This window comes from Podarcis cretensis (assembly GCF_951804945.1).
Source record: "Podarcis cretensis genome assembly, chromosome: 5".
Classification (NCBI taxonomy): Eukaryota; Metazoa; Chordata; class Lepidosauria; order Squamata; family Lacertidae; genus Podarcis; species Podarcis cretensis.
The window spans coordinates 39,360,524-39,378,219 of record NC_137174.1 but is presented as its reverse complement, the minus strand read 5'-3'; the positions used below and the strand labels follow the sequence as shown (position 1 = coordinate 39,378,219).

At 45.8% G+C, this 17,696-nt stretch overlaps 1 protein-coding gene across 1 annotated transcript; it reads left to right on the top strand.

Moving 5' to 3' along the window:
* Positions 1-9,591: 9,591 nt before the first annotated feature.
* Positions 9,592-17,156, top strand: LOC307217353 (homeobox protein pv.1-like; the record flags this gene model as incomplete). The annotated part of the gene is made up of 3 exons (XM_079978472.1): positions 9,592-9,826; positions 10,310-10,539; positions 16,818-17,156. 3 exons carry the CDS (start codon positions 9,592-9,594, stop codon positions 17,145-17,147), a joined length of 795 nt encoding a protein of 264 aa, XP_079834598.1. The 3' UTR covers positions 17,148-17,156.
* Between the last annotated feature and the right edge of the window lie 540 nt (positions 17,157-17,696).

The following is a 17,696-nucleotide window of genomic DNA, read 5'->3' as shown; positions in this document are numbered from 1 at the left end:
ATCCCCATGACAGAATGGGCTCCCTTTGCTTTGTCCCAGCTCCTGCCAACCTAGCAGTTTGAAAGCATGCCCCAAAAGTACAAGTGAGGCATCTAATCATAAGCCTGCATTTTTATCAAGCTTATATTTTGATCAGGGCCTGTATCTTAAAATGAGCTTAAAGATTTTCAAATGTTTCATGCCAGGCAGAAGAGCAGCTGCCTAAGAACCTTGGCAAAATGTTTTTCCTCCTAGACAAGGGGGCCCCCTGATTTATAGCAGAAAACAATTCTCAAAGTCATAAAAAGGGAATTACAGGCTGACAGCCAAGGTTACACTGACCCTACATATTACAGAAGATAAAAAAAGAGATAAACATAATTAAGAGTGGGTAAATAGTAAAATAAAACCATGTGCCTCCCATTAAACTTGAGCCATATTTTCCTAAGGTTCAAAGGTCAAGAGCAGTGAAAAAGGCAACTGGCTGGCAGAAAGGAAGAGAGTATTTTGGGAAGTCTTTTTCTAAAGTTGTTTCTTTCTTAAACTGAGATCCTTTTAAGATTTCTTTTCCTTTTAAAAGGTTATTTATGTTATGTATTAAATATATTGGCTTAAATGTAATTATGCAAAGGAATTAGAAGCTAAGAAATGTTAAATCCTTATGCTAGATTCTTATTTCATATAGTTGGAAGAGATCACAGGGGCCATCAGCCACCAGCCCAGCCCCCCTTGCCAAGCAGGAAACATCATTAGAGCATTTGTCAAACTTTTGTTTAGATACCTCCAAAGGAAGGAGATCTTTCAATGATGATCCTTGACATCTGTTTAAGATAAAAATTTGAGATTAAACCATTTGTTTTGGAGGGCAATAGGGCGAGGTGAGCTGGTAATTAAGGTTCCTTGCTGAGACACATGTAAGATATATTACTACTTATTTGTCATTTATAGATAGAAGAATATATAGCTTTTTGTTTCCCAAAAAAGGGCATGAGGAAATGGGTGTATCTTTTGTGATTGGTTCTAGCAAACAGCCAATAGGAATTTCAACCAGGCTGATTGGACAGAGGCAGCCACAGGAGGAGCAAGGGGGCTGGATTAAGGAAATATAAGTGCTGGCCAGAATGGCAGGAGGCCAGGCCAGAGCTTGGTAACCATATACCACTGTGCCTCATATTTATTTGTCTGACAAATAAATTATTATTTTAATTTCTCTATTGCTGCGTTGAATATTTCATTCCAGCTAAGCGTTAACCACAAGCAGGGTGCTACACAAGTACATAAATAGGTAACACTCCAGCGGGAAGGTAAACAGCGTTTCCGTGCCCTGCTCTGGTTTCAGTGTTCTGTTGCACCAGAAGCGGCTTAGTCATGTTGGCCACATGACCCAGAAAAACTGTCTGTGGACAAATGCTGGCTCCCTCGGCCTGTAAAGCGAGATGAGAGCTGAAACCCCAGACTCGTCTGTGACTGGACTTAACTTTCAGGGGTCCTTTACCTTTTACCTTTGAGGCAGGGCTTTCAGTTCAGCTGTTTCTTGACATCATTTGAATTCTTCTGCTTGGTTTAGGTTTCATTGTGTTAAGTCTGTGTGGCGTTGTGAGGTCCTACTCAGAACTGACTCTCCAGCAGCTTTGGGGTTCTGCAAGCTTTGACAAAAAAAAAAAAATGTTTCCCACCCCTTCTTTGTTGAAGGTTCTGCTTAAATGTAATATTATGGTATGCAAGAGGTTAATGGAAACTCTTCACGAAACGTCATTTTAAAAACACTACAGTTGTGCTCTGTAGTGTGGAACTCGTGCATTATTCACAACAATGTCTGAAATATGGTGCTGGACACAAACCTTCTAATACATAGCTGTCAACTTTTCCCTTTTCTTGCAAGGAATCCTATTCGGAATAAGGGAATTTCCCTTAAAAAAAGGGAAACGTTGACAGCTATGTTATAATATCAACAGGTCTGATGGCCATTCAGATGGTCTGGAGGCCTTCTGCCTCCTGGCCTAGTTAGGTCAGCCTGTGACGTCTACAGTCTGTTGGGCCTTGTCTCAGTCTGGGAGTCTCTTTGGGATGTTGCCTCCTCCTGTGTTGAAACAAAGCTTCCAGCTGTCTATGTGATATGAATGTTCTTCTGGGTTTGACTATCCAGAATGGGTCAAGTACAAACTAAAACAGAAGGCAGGAATGAATGATCCAAGAATTCTAGGGAGAAACCGGTCCTGTGCTGCAATGGCTATTTTAACTGAGAGAAGACAGAAGGGTTGGAGACTTCTGGAGCCAATGGCCTCAGAGGAGAATTGGGGGCCCGTCCTTTGATTTCCCAATCTGCCTGCTGAAAAAGAACTGTATTACTGCAACTTAGTTCTACTGAAGGCCTGAACAAAGAAAAGTAACTTTTGTAGCAAGTGGAGACAGGTTTTCCAGACAGACTCCTAGCAGGCCTATCCATTATTTTCTATTTCATTGTATCCTTCCATCATCTGGTTCTTTTTAAGAAACAGCCCATCTCCTTCTTAAATCCCGTATGCTGAAGTAAGTGCACAAAATGTGTCTAACTACACATTAGAATAAACTATACTGCATGTCACATCAAAATGGCTCTGGCAAAGCATGTAGCAATTTCCAAAGAGGGATTAAATAGCGGCAGGAAATGATGTCGGAAATTGCCCGCTGCTTATTACAATCTCTGTGCCTACTTGCTGCCATTTTGTGACCAGTTCTGACCTTGCAACACCATTTTGTGACTGCTGAGCCTTAGTAATCTTCAGCTCCTCAAGTTGGCCCTGGGGGTAGAAAACTTGTTTTGTTAAACTTGTAGGCCCCTTTATACATTTGGAAGCTAATCTTGCTTGATTATTCTTATCAGACCCTCCCTTTAGATTTATGTTCAGCTAGTGCTATCTTCCCCTTACCCAGAAATACAGTAGGCCAATCCACATGGGAAATAAATTTGCAATGGTGAGTTGCAATTCAACATTGAATGCATCAATTCAAAGGGTGACAAATGGAGGATATAATCTTGGGTTCAATTGCTTCAGAATAATCACACTCAAGTGAATAAGGAGATTTCTAAGGAGCTGGCTTCAGGGTACTGACAGGCTGATTTAAATCAAGTTCTCCTTTGATATGTAACCAGGGGGTTGGACTCGATGGCCCTTGTGGTCTCTTCCAACTCTATGATTCTATTTGGTACTTCAGACCAATGATGAATACTACCTGTTTACTGAAACCACTAGAACATGTTAATTTACAACTAAATTGAATATTGCTGCTATTTAGAAAGCCATGATTAACTTTACTATTTTGAATCTATTAGCAGAATCTATTTATTCAAACCAACAGAGCTGGCTTGAGGGTGTTTCGGGCAGTTTCCCTGCACAAGTGCCGAGTGGAGGGGGCACATCATTAATAATAATAATAATAATAATAATAATAATAATAATAATAATACAGTGGTACCTCAGGTTAAGTACTTAATTCATTCCAGAGGTCATAACCTGAAACTGTTCTTAACCTGAAGCACCACTTTAGCTAATGGGGCCTCCCACTGCCGCCGCGCCACTGGAGCACGATTTCTGTTTTCATCCTGAAGCAAAGTTCTTAACCCGAGGTATTATTTCTGGGTTAGCAGAGTCTGTAACCTGAAGCATATGTAACCCAAGGTACCATTGTAATGGTAATCAGTACCAAAATGAATGATCATGAAAATAAACATGGGGATGTTGCACAAAATGCTATCCTTGTTCAGGGTGCCATATTACCAGAGTCCATCCCTGAAACCACTAGAGCATTTTAATTTACAACTAAACAGAAACAGAGCACTGCTGCTCTCTGTGAAGGTATAATTATTTTTGTCCAAGATTTAAAATGATTTTAGAAACGTTTGCTTGATACAGTAATAGTGTTGTCCACTCATTTATTTATCGCACATCATGTGGTATGCATACCTCCTTCTACTCCATGGACCTCACAACAACTCCATGAGGTACGTTGGGCTAAGAGACATTGGATGACCCAAGATTGTTCAGTGAGTTTTGCGGCTGAGTGAGGATTTGAACCGAGGGTGGCGCTGTGGGTTAAACTACAGAGCCTAGGACTTGCCAATCAGAAGGTCGGCAGTTCGAATCCCTGCGACGGGGTGAGCTCCCGTTGCTCGGTCCCTGCTCCTGCCAACCTAGCAGTTTGAAAGCACGTCAAACTGCAAGTAGATAAATAGGTACCATTCCAGCAGGAAGGTAAATGGCGTTTCCGTGCGCTGCTCTGGTTCGCCAGAAGTACCTTAGTCATGCTGCCCACATGAGCCGGAAGCTGTACGCCGGCTCCCTCGGCCAATAAAGCGAGATGAGCACCGCAACCCCAGACTGGACCTAATGGTCAGGGGTCCCTTTACCTTTACCTTTTACTCCTTAGTTCTAGAAAAGGAATGAGGAACCTGCGGCTCTCCAGATGCTGCTAGACTACAACTCCCATCATTCCTGATCATTGGTCATGTTGGCTGGGACTCTTGGGAGTTGGAGCCAATCAATCAATTTATCGTACATAGCCAAAGGCCTTTACAATGTACAGCAGAGGGCAAGGCAAGGCTTTCCTCTGAAATTGCGTGGCCTGCCCTATAAAATTTTACAACATAAAAAGTTTGTAAGATAAAAAAATAAAATTAGAGAGCATTAACAAAAGCGGAAGGGAGCTTTTTATCTGCCAGAGCAAATTTGGCTACCAGGTGTGTAATCTGTAGATCTTTATCAGCTAAGAGTTTGACTGTCACCTCCTGGGGGGATTGGCCTGAGAAAAGGTTAAGAGTAGATGACATTTTCCCCTCCTCTGGGCGTTGTACATAGGGGGCAAGTCAGCAAGTACTGCATGATATCCTCTACCTGATTGCATCCATAAATGCATTTGTTCCCTATGGAGGATTCCCAGGTGTCTCCCCTCTAAGTATGCTGATTGCGTCTGTTGGAATCTTAGTCCAACAAATGCCCTATGTACTTGCAGGAAAGTTGGTATCTCAAGGTAGTGGGGCCTTGAATGGTTGATCTTAATTTCAGCATCCTGGTCAAAGACCCAATTTTTAAGGTCACGTGAACCAAGGGCCAAATATGTCTCCATTTGGAGATTGTAAGCCCTAAGCCTATTGTGACACCTTTGCGCCCAGCCACCTGTTGCTCTAAACAGCAGAGCTTAGCAGGAACATGGTCCTCCTCAGAGGCATTCAGTCTTCATCAGTATCTGAGGTAGGTTAGTTTGATTCTGGCTGTTATCAAGAGGAGAGCCAACTCAGCTCTGAGGTCCCCAGTGGAAGCCCCAATATCTGCCTCATGAATTTGTTTTGTTGGACTTCTAGTTCAGATTTGATACCACTTCCCCAGAGCTCAGCCCTGTAAAGCATTTGTGCAATGATCTTTGACACATAGATCTTGATGGCTGGGTTGATTAACTGCCCCCCCCCCCCGAACAGAAAAAATTGACTAGCTGTCCAGTAGAGCGGGCAGATAATAACTTGGTTGCATCCAGGTGGGGTTTCCATGAAAGTTTTTCATCCATAAGTAATCCTAGGTATTTACACCTATGTACTTGCTCAAGAGTATGACCACCTAATGTCTACTTGGATTTAGTAACCCTCTTACCAAATATGACCTCCTTAATTTTCACATAGTTAACTTTTAGATGTTCTTTTTTGCACAGTTGGCCAGATTTGACCAGCATCCTTCTGAGTCCAATTTTGTTCAGGGAGAGCAGGACAAGGTCATCAGCATATAGTAAAACAGACAAATTGGAGTCTGACAACATCTGCAGGACCACAGGTTCCCCATTCCTGTACCCTAGGAGGACATTCTAACCACTAGACATGGGTCAAGCAGCTGACCCCCCCAGATCAAGTAAAACAATAGAAATACTTAACTGACCAATCACGTCAGTTCTGCCCTCACCAACAAAAGTCCTGCCCCCTAACAAAAATCCTGGCTATGCCCATGCCACTAGTGACTAGACCATCCTAGCTTCTCAGTGTTAGAATCAAGCAACATAGTTTATATCAGAACAAAGGATTTCCACCAGGAAGAATAGGGTTTTTTGCTTCCTTTTTTTAACAAGAGGAAATGTCCTACTTTTACTTACAAAGTAAGTATTTATGATTTGCATACATCAAAATAAATAGCCTTCGGCCCAGTATACCTGAAGGAGTGTATTCACCCCCATCGTTCTGCCCGGACACTGAGGTCTACTTCCAAGGGCCTCCTGGCAGTTCCCTCACTGCGAGAAGCAAAGTTACAGGGAACCAGATAGAGGGCCTTCTTGGTGGTGGCACATGCCCTGTGGAATGCCCTCCCATTAGATGTCAAGGAAAAAAACCAACTATCTGACTTTTAGAAGACAACTGAAGGCAGCCCTGTTTAGGGAAGTCTTTAATGTGTGGTGTTTTATTCTGTTTTTAATCTGTTGGCAGCTGCCCAGAGTGGCTGGGGGAAACCCAGCCAGATGGGTGGGATATAAGTAATAAATAATAATAATAATAATAATAATAATAATAATAATAATTGGAGGATAACTTGCTGAAGCCAGTTGGGATACCAAGTCCTTAATATAAATGTTAAAAAGGGTGGAAGAGAACACTCTTGTTTCACTCCTCTTGAAGTTTTAGAGGCTTCAGTCACACTTCCATTTAGACCAGCTCTGACCCTCATTCTGAAGCCTCTAAAACTTCAAGAGGAGTGAAACAAGAGTGTTCTCTTCCACCCTTTTTAAAGAATGCTCCAACTACCGCACAATTGCACTCATTTCACACGCTAGCAAGGTTATGCTTAAAATTCTACAAGGAAGGCTCAAGCAGTATGTGGACCGAGAACTCCCAGAAGTGCAAGCTGGATTTAGAAGAGGCAGAGGAACCAGAGACCAAATTGCAAACATGAGCTGGATTATGGAGAAAGCTAGAGAGTTCCAGAAAGACATCTACTTCTGCTTCATTGACTATGCAAAAGCCTTTGATTGTGTCGACCACAGCAAACTATGGCAAGTTCTTAAAGAAATGGGAGTGCCTGATCACCTCATCTGTTTCCTGAGAAATCTCTACGTGGAACAAGAAGCTACAGTTAGAACTGGATATGGAACAACTGATTGGTTCAAAATTGGGAAAGGAGTACGACAAGGCTGTATATTGTCTCCCGGCTTATTTAACTTATATGCAGAATTCATCATGCGAAAGGCTGGGCTGGATGAATCCCTAGTTCAGGGAAGTTTTTAATATGTAATGCTGTATTGTTTTTAACACTGATTGGGAGCCGCCCAGAGTGGCTGGGGAAACTCAGCCAGATGGGCGGGGTATAAATAATAAATTATTATTATTATATTACTAGCCAGAATTAAATTTGCGGGAAGAAATAGCAACAACCTCAGATATGCAGATGACACAACCTTGATGGCAGAAAGTGAGGAGGAATTAAAGAACCTTTTATTGAGGGTGAAAGAGGAGAGTGCAAAATATGGTCTGAAGTTCAACATCAAAAAAACGAAGATCATGGCCACTGGTCCCATCACCTCCTGACAAATAGAAGGGGAAGAAATGGAGGCAGTGAGAGATTTTACTTTCTTGGGCTCCATGATCACTGAAGATGGTGACAGCAGCCACGAAATTAGACACCTGCTTCTTGGGAGAAAAGCAATGACAAACCTAGACAGCATCTTAAAAAGTAGAGACATCACCTTGCCCACAAAGGTCCATATAGTAAAAGTTATGGTTTTCCCAGTAGTGATGTATGGAAGTGAAAGCTGGACCATAAAGAAAGCTGATCGCCAAAGAATTGATGCTTTTGAATTATGGTGCTGGAGGAGACTCTTGAGAGTCCCATGGACTGCAAGAAGATCAAACGTATCCATTCTTAAGGAAATCAGCCCTGAGTGCTCACTGAAAGGACAGATCGTGAAGCTGAGGCTCCAATACTTTGGCCACCTCATGAGAAGAGAAGACTCCCTGGAAAAGACCCTGATGTTGGGAAAGATGGGGGGCACAAGGAGAAGGGGATGGCAGAGGACGAGATGGTTGGATAGTGTTCTCGAAGCTACCAGCATGAGTTTGACCAAACTGCGGGAGGCAGTGGAAGACAGGAGTGCCTGGAGTGCTCTGGTCCATGGGGTCACGAAGAGTCGGACATGACTAAACGACTAAACAACAACATATAGTCCTCTAATCAACAGCAAGAGTTTGTGGTCAATGTCAAAACTTGATAATTTCTTCCAGTTTCTTATTGAAATTTCAGCTCCGGTCGTCCGAGCTGATATGGCTCATCTTCCTTTGAGCCCAGCAGAGCATTGAAACAACAAAGTCCACAAAGGAAGGATGAGGCAGGTATTGTGCTACATTGCTATACTTTATTACTAAGCTATACAGAGAGCAAAGAAAAATACATTTTTTCTCTGTGAGAAGCAGAGAGCAACTGAACAAAGGAAACGAACAGAACCAGTAACGTCACATCCCATCTCCCTTTCCCATGAGAATCCAACAGTATCTGGACTGTGGAATGTAAACAGTCCAGTGACTGCAAGCAGCTGCTCTCAGTGAGAAACAGAAACTAACATCCTCCCCCTTTCTGTGAACACCACTGGTCAGCGTGTTCGTACAATCTCGGTACAAACCCAATTTCTGTACATAGGTACAGTGTTGATCCCTTGGAACAACCTTGGACAATAAATCAGCAGGAAGGGGCATCTAGTCCAACCCCCTTGCAATGCAGGAATCTTAACACAACACCCTCAATCCAGCTTGAAACCATACTGGTCCCTGCTTAACTTTGCAAATGTGCTAGCAGCTTTATTGCTGCACCACTAGGACCAGTAGTTCCTGATTGCCTTCTTAAAAATAGGGAAAATGCTGCCCATTTTCCAATTTCCCTGGTACTATTTATGGCACTAAATAGGCCCGCCAGGGTGGGTGTCCACCAATCTATATACAGTGATACCTCGGGTTAAGTACTTAATTGGTTCTGGAGGTCCGTTCTTAACCTGAAAGTGTTCTTAACCTGAAGCACCACTTTAGCTAATGGGGCCTCCCACTGTCGCCGCACCACCAGAGCACGATTTCTGTTCCCATCCTGAAGCAAAGTTCTTAACCTGAGGTAATATTTCTGGGTTAGCGAAGTCTGTAACCTGAAGCGTATGTAACCCAAAGTACCACTGTATTCTTGATATAGCTCTGGAGGCAATATGCCAGTTTCGCATTTCTTGATCTTATGTTCCCAGATTTTACGAAACCATTTTGGGGGGACATCTCTAAAAGGCAGTTATGCAGAATTACCAATAACTGCGTCGGGGAGGGTGAGTTTCCTTCTCCGTTTAAATATTTTATCTCCTTCCCCAGCTAAAATAAGAAGATGACCACCAGATAACAGCAGAAACGAAACACCCTTGGGACAGGGCGTATTATATTGATACTAAGATAAGAAACACCCACTTGGTGTTTGTGTGTTGGAAATCAACTGTGCACTGCCGAGAGGGGGCGCTGTAGATCGGCCGGCCCCGAGTTCCAGGTGCGAATCTTCCTCAAGTGCTCGCTGTCGCCTATAAATTTGCAGTGGAGGGCTGGCCCCCTGCAGGAGAAGCGTGGAGGTCGGCGTGTTTCGTGCGCACATGGGTCAGCGGGCCTGCGATCAGCAGGGGATCGCGCGCAAGCCCCATATCTGCTGCGTGCCCGGTCCGAGCGCTCCCAATTTGTGCAAAGGAAGCTCCTGGTTAGGGAAGGCCCAGCCCAAGAAGCCATGCCCCTCTACGGGATTGCGCAGAGGAGACGCCACCGCCGTCGGAAGTGGAGGAGAAGGATGCAGCGAGGCCCGTGAAACTGCCGTCGATGGCTCGCCAAGCAAGAGTAAGTAAAACGCCGGACCGGCCTCACTGAGGACTAGTGGCATTACCCGGAAGTCACGTGGTGGTAGTAAGGCCGTAATTCTCGCCAAGCGCCTTGGCTAGTTTTTGAGCAGTACTGGAGAACCTCCTCTAGGGCGCAATAGCAATTCTGCGCTATTTGGGGGGAGGGGTATGCTTTTAGGGTACACTTGGGAACAAGTCCTTTTAAAACCAACAAGATATGCACTAAGCAATGGATGTTGCCGCACTCCGAGTCTACCTGCGTTTAGGAGTGGAAATTGTTATTGGGGCGTGAGAAAAAACTGGGGAGAGGCGCGGTGTGTTGCCTCTTCTCCCTCAGAAAGAGGGGGGGAGCATTCTATCCATTGAGCCCTGGCGATAAAAGACGCCCCCTGCTTGGGGTTATCTCAGCGAGACCTTGCTCGGTGCGCTCAGGAAAGGAAGGTAAGTTTGGCTCACACTTCTTGCTCTCCTGCTTTCGTAGCCGGCGAAGGACCCTGCGCAAGCGAGCCGGTCTCGCTCAGGGAGGAGAGCAAGAGCGCCGCTTCCGACGTGAACCTGGACCGGGAGGATCGACGGCACTGCTCCCGTTTGCGCACAGCGTTCACCGTGGAGCAGCTCCGCGGGTTGGAGAGCACCTTCCGGCGACAACCCTATCTGAAGCAGTGGGAAAGGCAAGGCTTGGCTGCGGAGCTGCACCTGACGGAAGAGCAGGTGAGTGACTGGCCTGTGCTGTAGGCAGTAAGTCTGAGACACTTACTCCTGAGTAGTCGGGTTGCCTCTTGAGGTGCGGTTTTGGAAAGCTCTTCCTGAACTACAATTCTTTAAGAAGCAGTTTCGTTATTGATATACAGTGGTACCACAGGTTACATACGCTTCAGGTTACAGACTCCGCTAACCCAGAAATATTACCTCGGGCTAAGAACTTTGTTTCAGGATGAGAACAGAAATCATGCTCCAGCAGCGCGGCGGCAGCAGGAGGCCCCATTAGCTAAAGTGGTGCTTCAGGTTAAGAACAGTTTCAGGTTAAGAACGGACCTCCGGAACCAGAGGTACTACTGTACAGTATTGATGTGGAAATTAGGATAGAGAAGGTCATGAGGCCACCCATGTGCTGGAAATTAAGCAGGTCTGGGGGTGGTTTGGAGACCACTTGCAAATTACAAGTACACCGCCTGAAGTCTGTGATGGGGGAAAAAGCAGGGTATAAATGTAAGAGGGATGAAATTTTTAATAAGTAGCAGTTTGTGCAAACTAGAGATGGAGCTGGTTGAAGATGAAAAAGTGTTGGATCTGGATTCAAATCCACATTCTGCAATAGATAAACTTTTGGCTCATTGCTTGTCTCTCATCCTGGCCTACCATACAAGGTGGTTGTGAGGGTGACCTGCCCTGAACAACCATGAAGGAGGATGGAAACAAATGCCATATGAATCTCACATAGAAAGGTAGCCTACTTCCCAGTGGAAGAAAAGACAGGCTATAAATGTAATAAAATAAAAAGCTGAAAAGTCTTCAGTTATTGCTGAAATTTCAGGCGCACTTACTAAAGTGTAAGACCATACAATGTAAAGCACTATGTCATTACCGAGGAGGCAGGTTTAGTCGTGGTTTGAAGACTATCCCTGCCTCCGGGTCTGGCCTTGACCGGATGGATACTGGAATCAACAGGGGAAACCTACATGACCTGAAGGTGTTGCTGTGTAATGCCAGGTCAATGATGAATAAAACCACTGCCATCCACGACCAGATTGTGGATGGAGGATTTGACCTGGCATGTGTGACAGAGACCTGGTTGGAGGAAGCAGATGGGCCTGTCCTTGCCGTTGCTTGCCCACCAGGTTTCTCTTACGCACAGAAACCCAGGTCATGTGGGCGGGGGGGGGGTTGCAGTGATTTTTAGGAAGTCACTAGCTTGCACCAGGCGTCCTACTGGGAAGATCCAGTTTTCTGAGTGCATGTTCTGGAAGTTGGGCAATAGGGGCAGTACAGGATTCCTTTTGGTGTACCGACCTCCCCGCTGCACCAAGGATTCCCTGTCTGAGCTGCTTCAGGTCGTGGCGGATTTTCTCCTGGAGACACCTAGCTTGGTTGTCCTAGGGGATTTTAACATCCATGCTGACACGACCTTACAAGGGGCTGCTCGGGACTTCGTGGAAAGCATGGCCTCCATGGGGCTGTCCCTGAATAAGTTTGGCCCAACTCATAGTCATGGACATGCCTTAGACCTGGTATTCACCTCTAGTGACGTGGGTGATCTGACACTAAGTAAAAGTGAAACAAAAGAAGTGCCATGGTCAGATCACTTCCTGGTGCAACTGGACTTCTCCGCGACCCTTCCCCTCTGCAGGGAGGTGGGACCAATTCGGATGGTCCGCCCCCGCCACTTAATGGATCCAAATGGTTTCCAGAGAGTGGTAGGGGATGCTTTATCCCATGTTGATGGCCTTTCAGCTGATTCCCTGGTGGCCCGCTGGAATGCGGAGTTAACCAGGGCTATCGACTGTCTGGCTCCGAAGCGCCCTCTCCGATTGCATGGAGCCCGGACAGCTCCGTGGTTTTCTTCGGAGCTGAGGGCGATGAAACAATCGCTGAGATGGCTAGAGCGTCGGTGGCAAAAAACTCACTCCGAATCTGACCGGACACAGGTCAGAGCTCATCGTCGAGCCTACCAAGTGGCGATAGCGACGGCGAAGAAGACTTTCTTCACCGCCTCTATTGCATCTGCGGAAAATAGTAGCAGGAGACTCTTTCAGGTGGTTTGTAATTTAACGGAACCACCTTTACCACCGGGGCCTTGTAAAGACCCCAAGATCTCCTGCAACGATTTTGCAAAGTTTTTTGCAGATAAAATCACTCATATTCGGAAGGAGCTAGACACCACCGTGGGAGCAGGGCTGGGGCAGGAGAGTGCTAGAGCTCTGTCTGGTCAAGTTGCATGGAATCAATTTCAATCCGTTACCCCCGAGGATGTGGACAGGCTGCTTGGATGCGTGAAACCAACCACCTGTCTCCTGGATCCTTGCCCATCCTGGCTAATAAAAGCAAGCCGGGAAGGGCTGGGCAATGGGCTCTGCGGGGTGGTGAATGCTTCCCTCTGTGAGGGAACATTCCCAGATCCGCTGAAAGAGGCGGTCATTAAACCGCTTCTTAAAAAACCATCTTTAGACCCGGCCAGTATGGCCAACTATCGCCCAGTCTCAAATCTTCCATTCTTGGGCAAGGTGATTGAGCGCGTGCTTGCTGAACAACTCCAGGCACGCCTGGAGGATGCGGACCATTTGGATCCCTTCCAATCGGGATTCAGGCCTCATCATGGGACTGAAACTGCCTTGGTCGCGCTGGTTGATGATCTCCGGCGAGCTAGGGACAAAGGTGAGAGTTGTTTCCTAGTTCTGCTGGATCTCTCAGCGGCGTTTGATACAATCGACCATAACATCCTTCTGGACCGTCTAGAGGGGCTGGGAGCCGGGGGCACTGTTATACAGTGGTTTCGCTCCTTCCTCCTGGGCCGTGTTCAGAAAGTGGTGGTGGGGGATGAGTGTTCAGACCCCTGGGCCCTCACTTGTGGGGTGCCTCAGGGTTCCGTCCTCTCCCCCATGCTTTTTAACATCTATATGAAGCCGCTGGGAGAGATCATCAGGGGGTTTGGACTGGGTGTCCATCAATATGCAGACGATACCCAGCTCTACCTCTCTTTCAAATCAGAACCAGTGAAGGCGGTGAAGGTCCTGTGTGAGTGCCTGGAGGCGGTTGGAGGATGGATGGCGGCTAATGGATTGAGGTTGAATCCTGACAAGACAGAAGTACTGTTTTTGGGGGACAGGGGGCGGGCTGGTGTGGAGGACTCCCTGGTCCTGAATAGGGTAACTGTGCCCCTGAAGGACCAGGTGCGCAGCCTGGGAGTCATTTTGGACTCACAACTGTCCATGGAGGCGCAGGTCAATTCTGTATCCAGGGCAGCTGTCTACCAACTCCACCTGGTACGCAGGCTGAGACCCTACCTGTCTGCGGACTGTCTCGCCAGAGTGGTGCATGCTCTGGTTATCTCCCGCTTGGACTACTGCAATGCGCTCTACGTGGGGCTACCTTTGAGGGTGACTCGGAAACTACAACTAATCCAGAATGCGGCAGCTAGACTGGTGACTGGGGGCGGCCGCCGAGACCACATAACACCGGTCTTGAAAGACCTACATTGGCTCCCAGTACGTTTCCGAGCACAATTCAAAGTGCTGGTGTTGACCTTTAAAGCCCTAAACGGCCTCGGCCCAGTATACCTGAAGGAGCGTCTCCATCCCCATCGTTCTGCCCGGACGCTGAGGTCCAGCGCCGAGGGCCTTCTGGCGGTTCCCTCATTGCGAGAAGCAAAGCTACAGGGAACCAGGCAGAGGGCCTTCTCGGTAGTGGCGCCTGCCCTGTGGAATGCCCTCCCATCAGATGTCAAAGCGATAAATAACTACCTGACATTCAGAAGACATCTTAAGGCAGCCCTGTTCAGGGAAGTTTTTAATCTGTGATATTTTAGTGTATTTTTGGTTTTTATGGAAGCCGCCCAGAGTGGCTGGGGAAACCCAGCCAGATGGGCGGGGTACAAATAATAAATTATTATTATTATTATTATTATTATTATTATTATTATTATTATTATTACTTTAATCATGGCTTCCCCCAAAGAATTCTGGGAGCTGTAGTTGAGCATGTTGAGGATTGAGAGCCATGTTCCCCTCACCTGGCTACAATTTCTAGAGTTCCCTGTGAAGAGGAGGGATGGGTTGTTAAAACTACTTTGTGAATTGTAACTTTGTGAGGGGGACTAAGGAACCCCTTAACAAACTACATTTCCCAAGATTCCTTGGGGGAAGCAGCTATGATAGTTTAAAATGGTATAATAGTGTGGTGAGTGTAGGACAAGAATATGGCCCAAGTTCCATGGAATTCATGGCATCTTACTTTTGAATAAGTAAGCTTAGGGATTGCAATGTGTTGCATGCCATTTTAGAAGGAACGTCCTTAGTCTAAATGCTTTAAGTAAATGAAACATGAGCATAGGGGTAACTTGGAATCTGCAGTTTTTGAGTGTCTCTTGGTGGGGCCACCCTGGCAAGCTGCAAATCCATTTCTGTTTAAAGAACCTGCTGTGAGATTACTTTAGAGAAAAGAAGTGCCTTGTGGACTGGTGCCAAGCTGCCTTTTGAAATGGGAATTTTTGCTGAGTGCTGCATTGTGCAGATGGGAGCATTGGCAATTGTCTTATCCACATGGCTTGTTTGCATCCATTTAGCAAGAAAGACCAGCCGCAGGATTATGCCCATGCCACCTCTTATTTATCCAGCTCGCTCATCAAAAGACCTAGGGCACAGTCATTTGGTAAATCACTTAGGTTGGGCATCCTTAGGTTGTCAGTGAAATGCCTACAGATGTAGGACAATTATGCTGAATATTTTTGCACCAAATTTGAAAGAGCCGCTGTGGCCTTATTCAGACAGTTTATAGACTGTGGAGGGGAAATGGTCATTTGGACAGCCTCGCTGCCCTTTAGTATCGTAGTGCATAATTAACAGTGCAAATATGCCTTCCTGTGGAATGAGCTCCACAGCAGGTGTGTTTGGGATCACTACTTAGACTGCAGTTCTCTGCATGTTTATGTTGCTTGCTCAGTGGCGCTAGTTGCCCAGATTGCAGCTTTAAAAACCTGTGGGATCTCCCCTGCGATCACAAGTCTGCACCAGGGCTCTGGATCGCAGAGAGTTTCTATGTTTGCTCCATAGAACCTGATTAGAAAACTCCCTTCCGACTAGCTTGCTAAGGTCTAAGCAGAAGGGTTCAAATTTGGGGAAGGTGGGATTCTGTGTCCTCCCTTGCCTCCATCCCCAACGGGGAGGAATCACTGATTTTCTAGGCATTGCCCTGAGCACATTTTGTGTCTGAGGGAAGTCCAGTTACTGATCACAGCAATAGGCTTGCCAGGCCCTTGATCAGACACTTATAACTAGAGCTTGAAGGGACCTCTGAAGTCATCTAGCCCAACCCCCTACTTGGCACAGGATGCAAGTACAGTGATGGGAAGCTGCATAGCGTCTTTATAAATACACCCAGTGAGGTATTTACAGCTCTCTGCTTCGGTGATAGTACCAAACAGCATGTAAAATTTGGATAGACTAGTTGGATAGGAAATGGCATCAGGGAGGGGACCTCTTAACTGACTGATACCCACTACCATATCATTTTGCCACTTTATCTATTGCTCCATTGCCCTTCCCCGCTGAGCACTGTGCTCACATCTAGGCACTGGCTTCTGTATTTCATAACCTATAATTTAGGGGTAGGGATGCAGGTGGTGCTGTGGGTTAAACCACAGAGCCTAGGACTTGCTGATCAGAAGGTCAGTGGTTCAAATCCCCATGACAGGGTGAGCTCCCATTGCTCGGTCCCTGCTCCTGCCAACCTAGCAGTTCAAAAGCACGTCAAAGTGCAAGTAGATAAATAGGTACCACTCCGGCGGGAAGGTAAACAGTGTTTCTGTGCGCTGCTCTGGTTCGCCAGAAGTGGCTTAGTCATGCTGGCCACATGACCCGGAAGCTGTACGCTGGCTCCCTTGGCCAATAAAGCGAGATGAGCGCCACAACCCCAGAGTTGGTCACGACTGGACCTAATGGTCAGGGGTCCCTTTACCTTTACTACTTTAGGGGTGGAGAATCTTTTTTGGTTTAGTTGCCCCTGACCATTGGCCACAGTGGCAGGAGCTGTCAGTACTTGCAGTCAAAAACAGGCACCAGCTGGGGGAAGCTTCTTCGAGATCATTGCAGAGGGTGGTTTATAATCTGCTTTGGGAGACTCATTGTACAATACTAAATACATGGTAGCGCTGCCACTTTGTTACGTGGAAACTGGTCTGAATGGCCCATTGATGTAAGTGACTGTGCATTCTGAGAACATGAGACTGTTTCTGTGACTACTAGCTTCTGAATTTACTTTATTATTCTTATTATTAGGTTAAAAACTGGTTCCAGAATCGCAGGATGAAACTTAAGCGACAGCTACAAGACTATCGCCAAGGCCTCTGGCCTTCATCACCCGGCTGTCTGATATGTCAGCCCAGGATCCCACCCAGCCTTCTACCTTATATGCCAAATCCTTCTTTGTGGCCCAATCCTCCTGGCTGCAAGTACTGGCCCTTCCAAAATCCACCTTATCCATTTCCATTACCTGGTCTGCCTTATCACTTTCCAACCCAGTTCTTAGGAAATTCAAATGAAGAGCACAAGATGGATTCCAAGCGAACTTTTCCTACTCCTGCGTTAGGATATGGGATGGCGTCGTAGATCTTGTTCAGAAATATGTTGGTTTTATTGCAGAGCATATATTGGTAAATGTGGAAGAACACACAACATTGAATAAATTGAATAAAGATTGAATATTGAATCATGATGGAATAAAGATTAAAGAATTGAGAATAAAAAATTATTTTTATATAAAAAATTATTGGTGATTGCTTTAATTCAGTGTTTTCTAAAACCTGCAACAAAAGGCAGGTGGTTATTTCAGCATTGTTATTTCAGCATTTTCTAAAGTTTGGGCTAGATGTCTAGTGAAGGAATTCCTGCAAAAATTCCTACAAAGACTGCTAACAGTGATTGTACGTGGCAGCTCTGCAGAGCCTACATAAACAGTTAAACAGCTAAGCTAGAAAGTGTGATTAAACGTCAGTATGTGGGTAAAATAAATATTGATTGACTAAATTTGTATATCCGAAGATAGCAGGGTGGTTCACAACATAAAAATGAAAACACCAAATACACAAGACAATAACAAACCAATAACCCCACCCAACAAACACATTTAAAAGGCCATAGCATGTTAATCAACCAAAA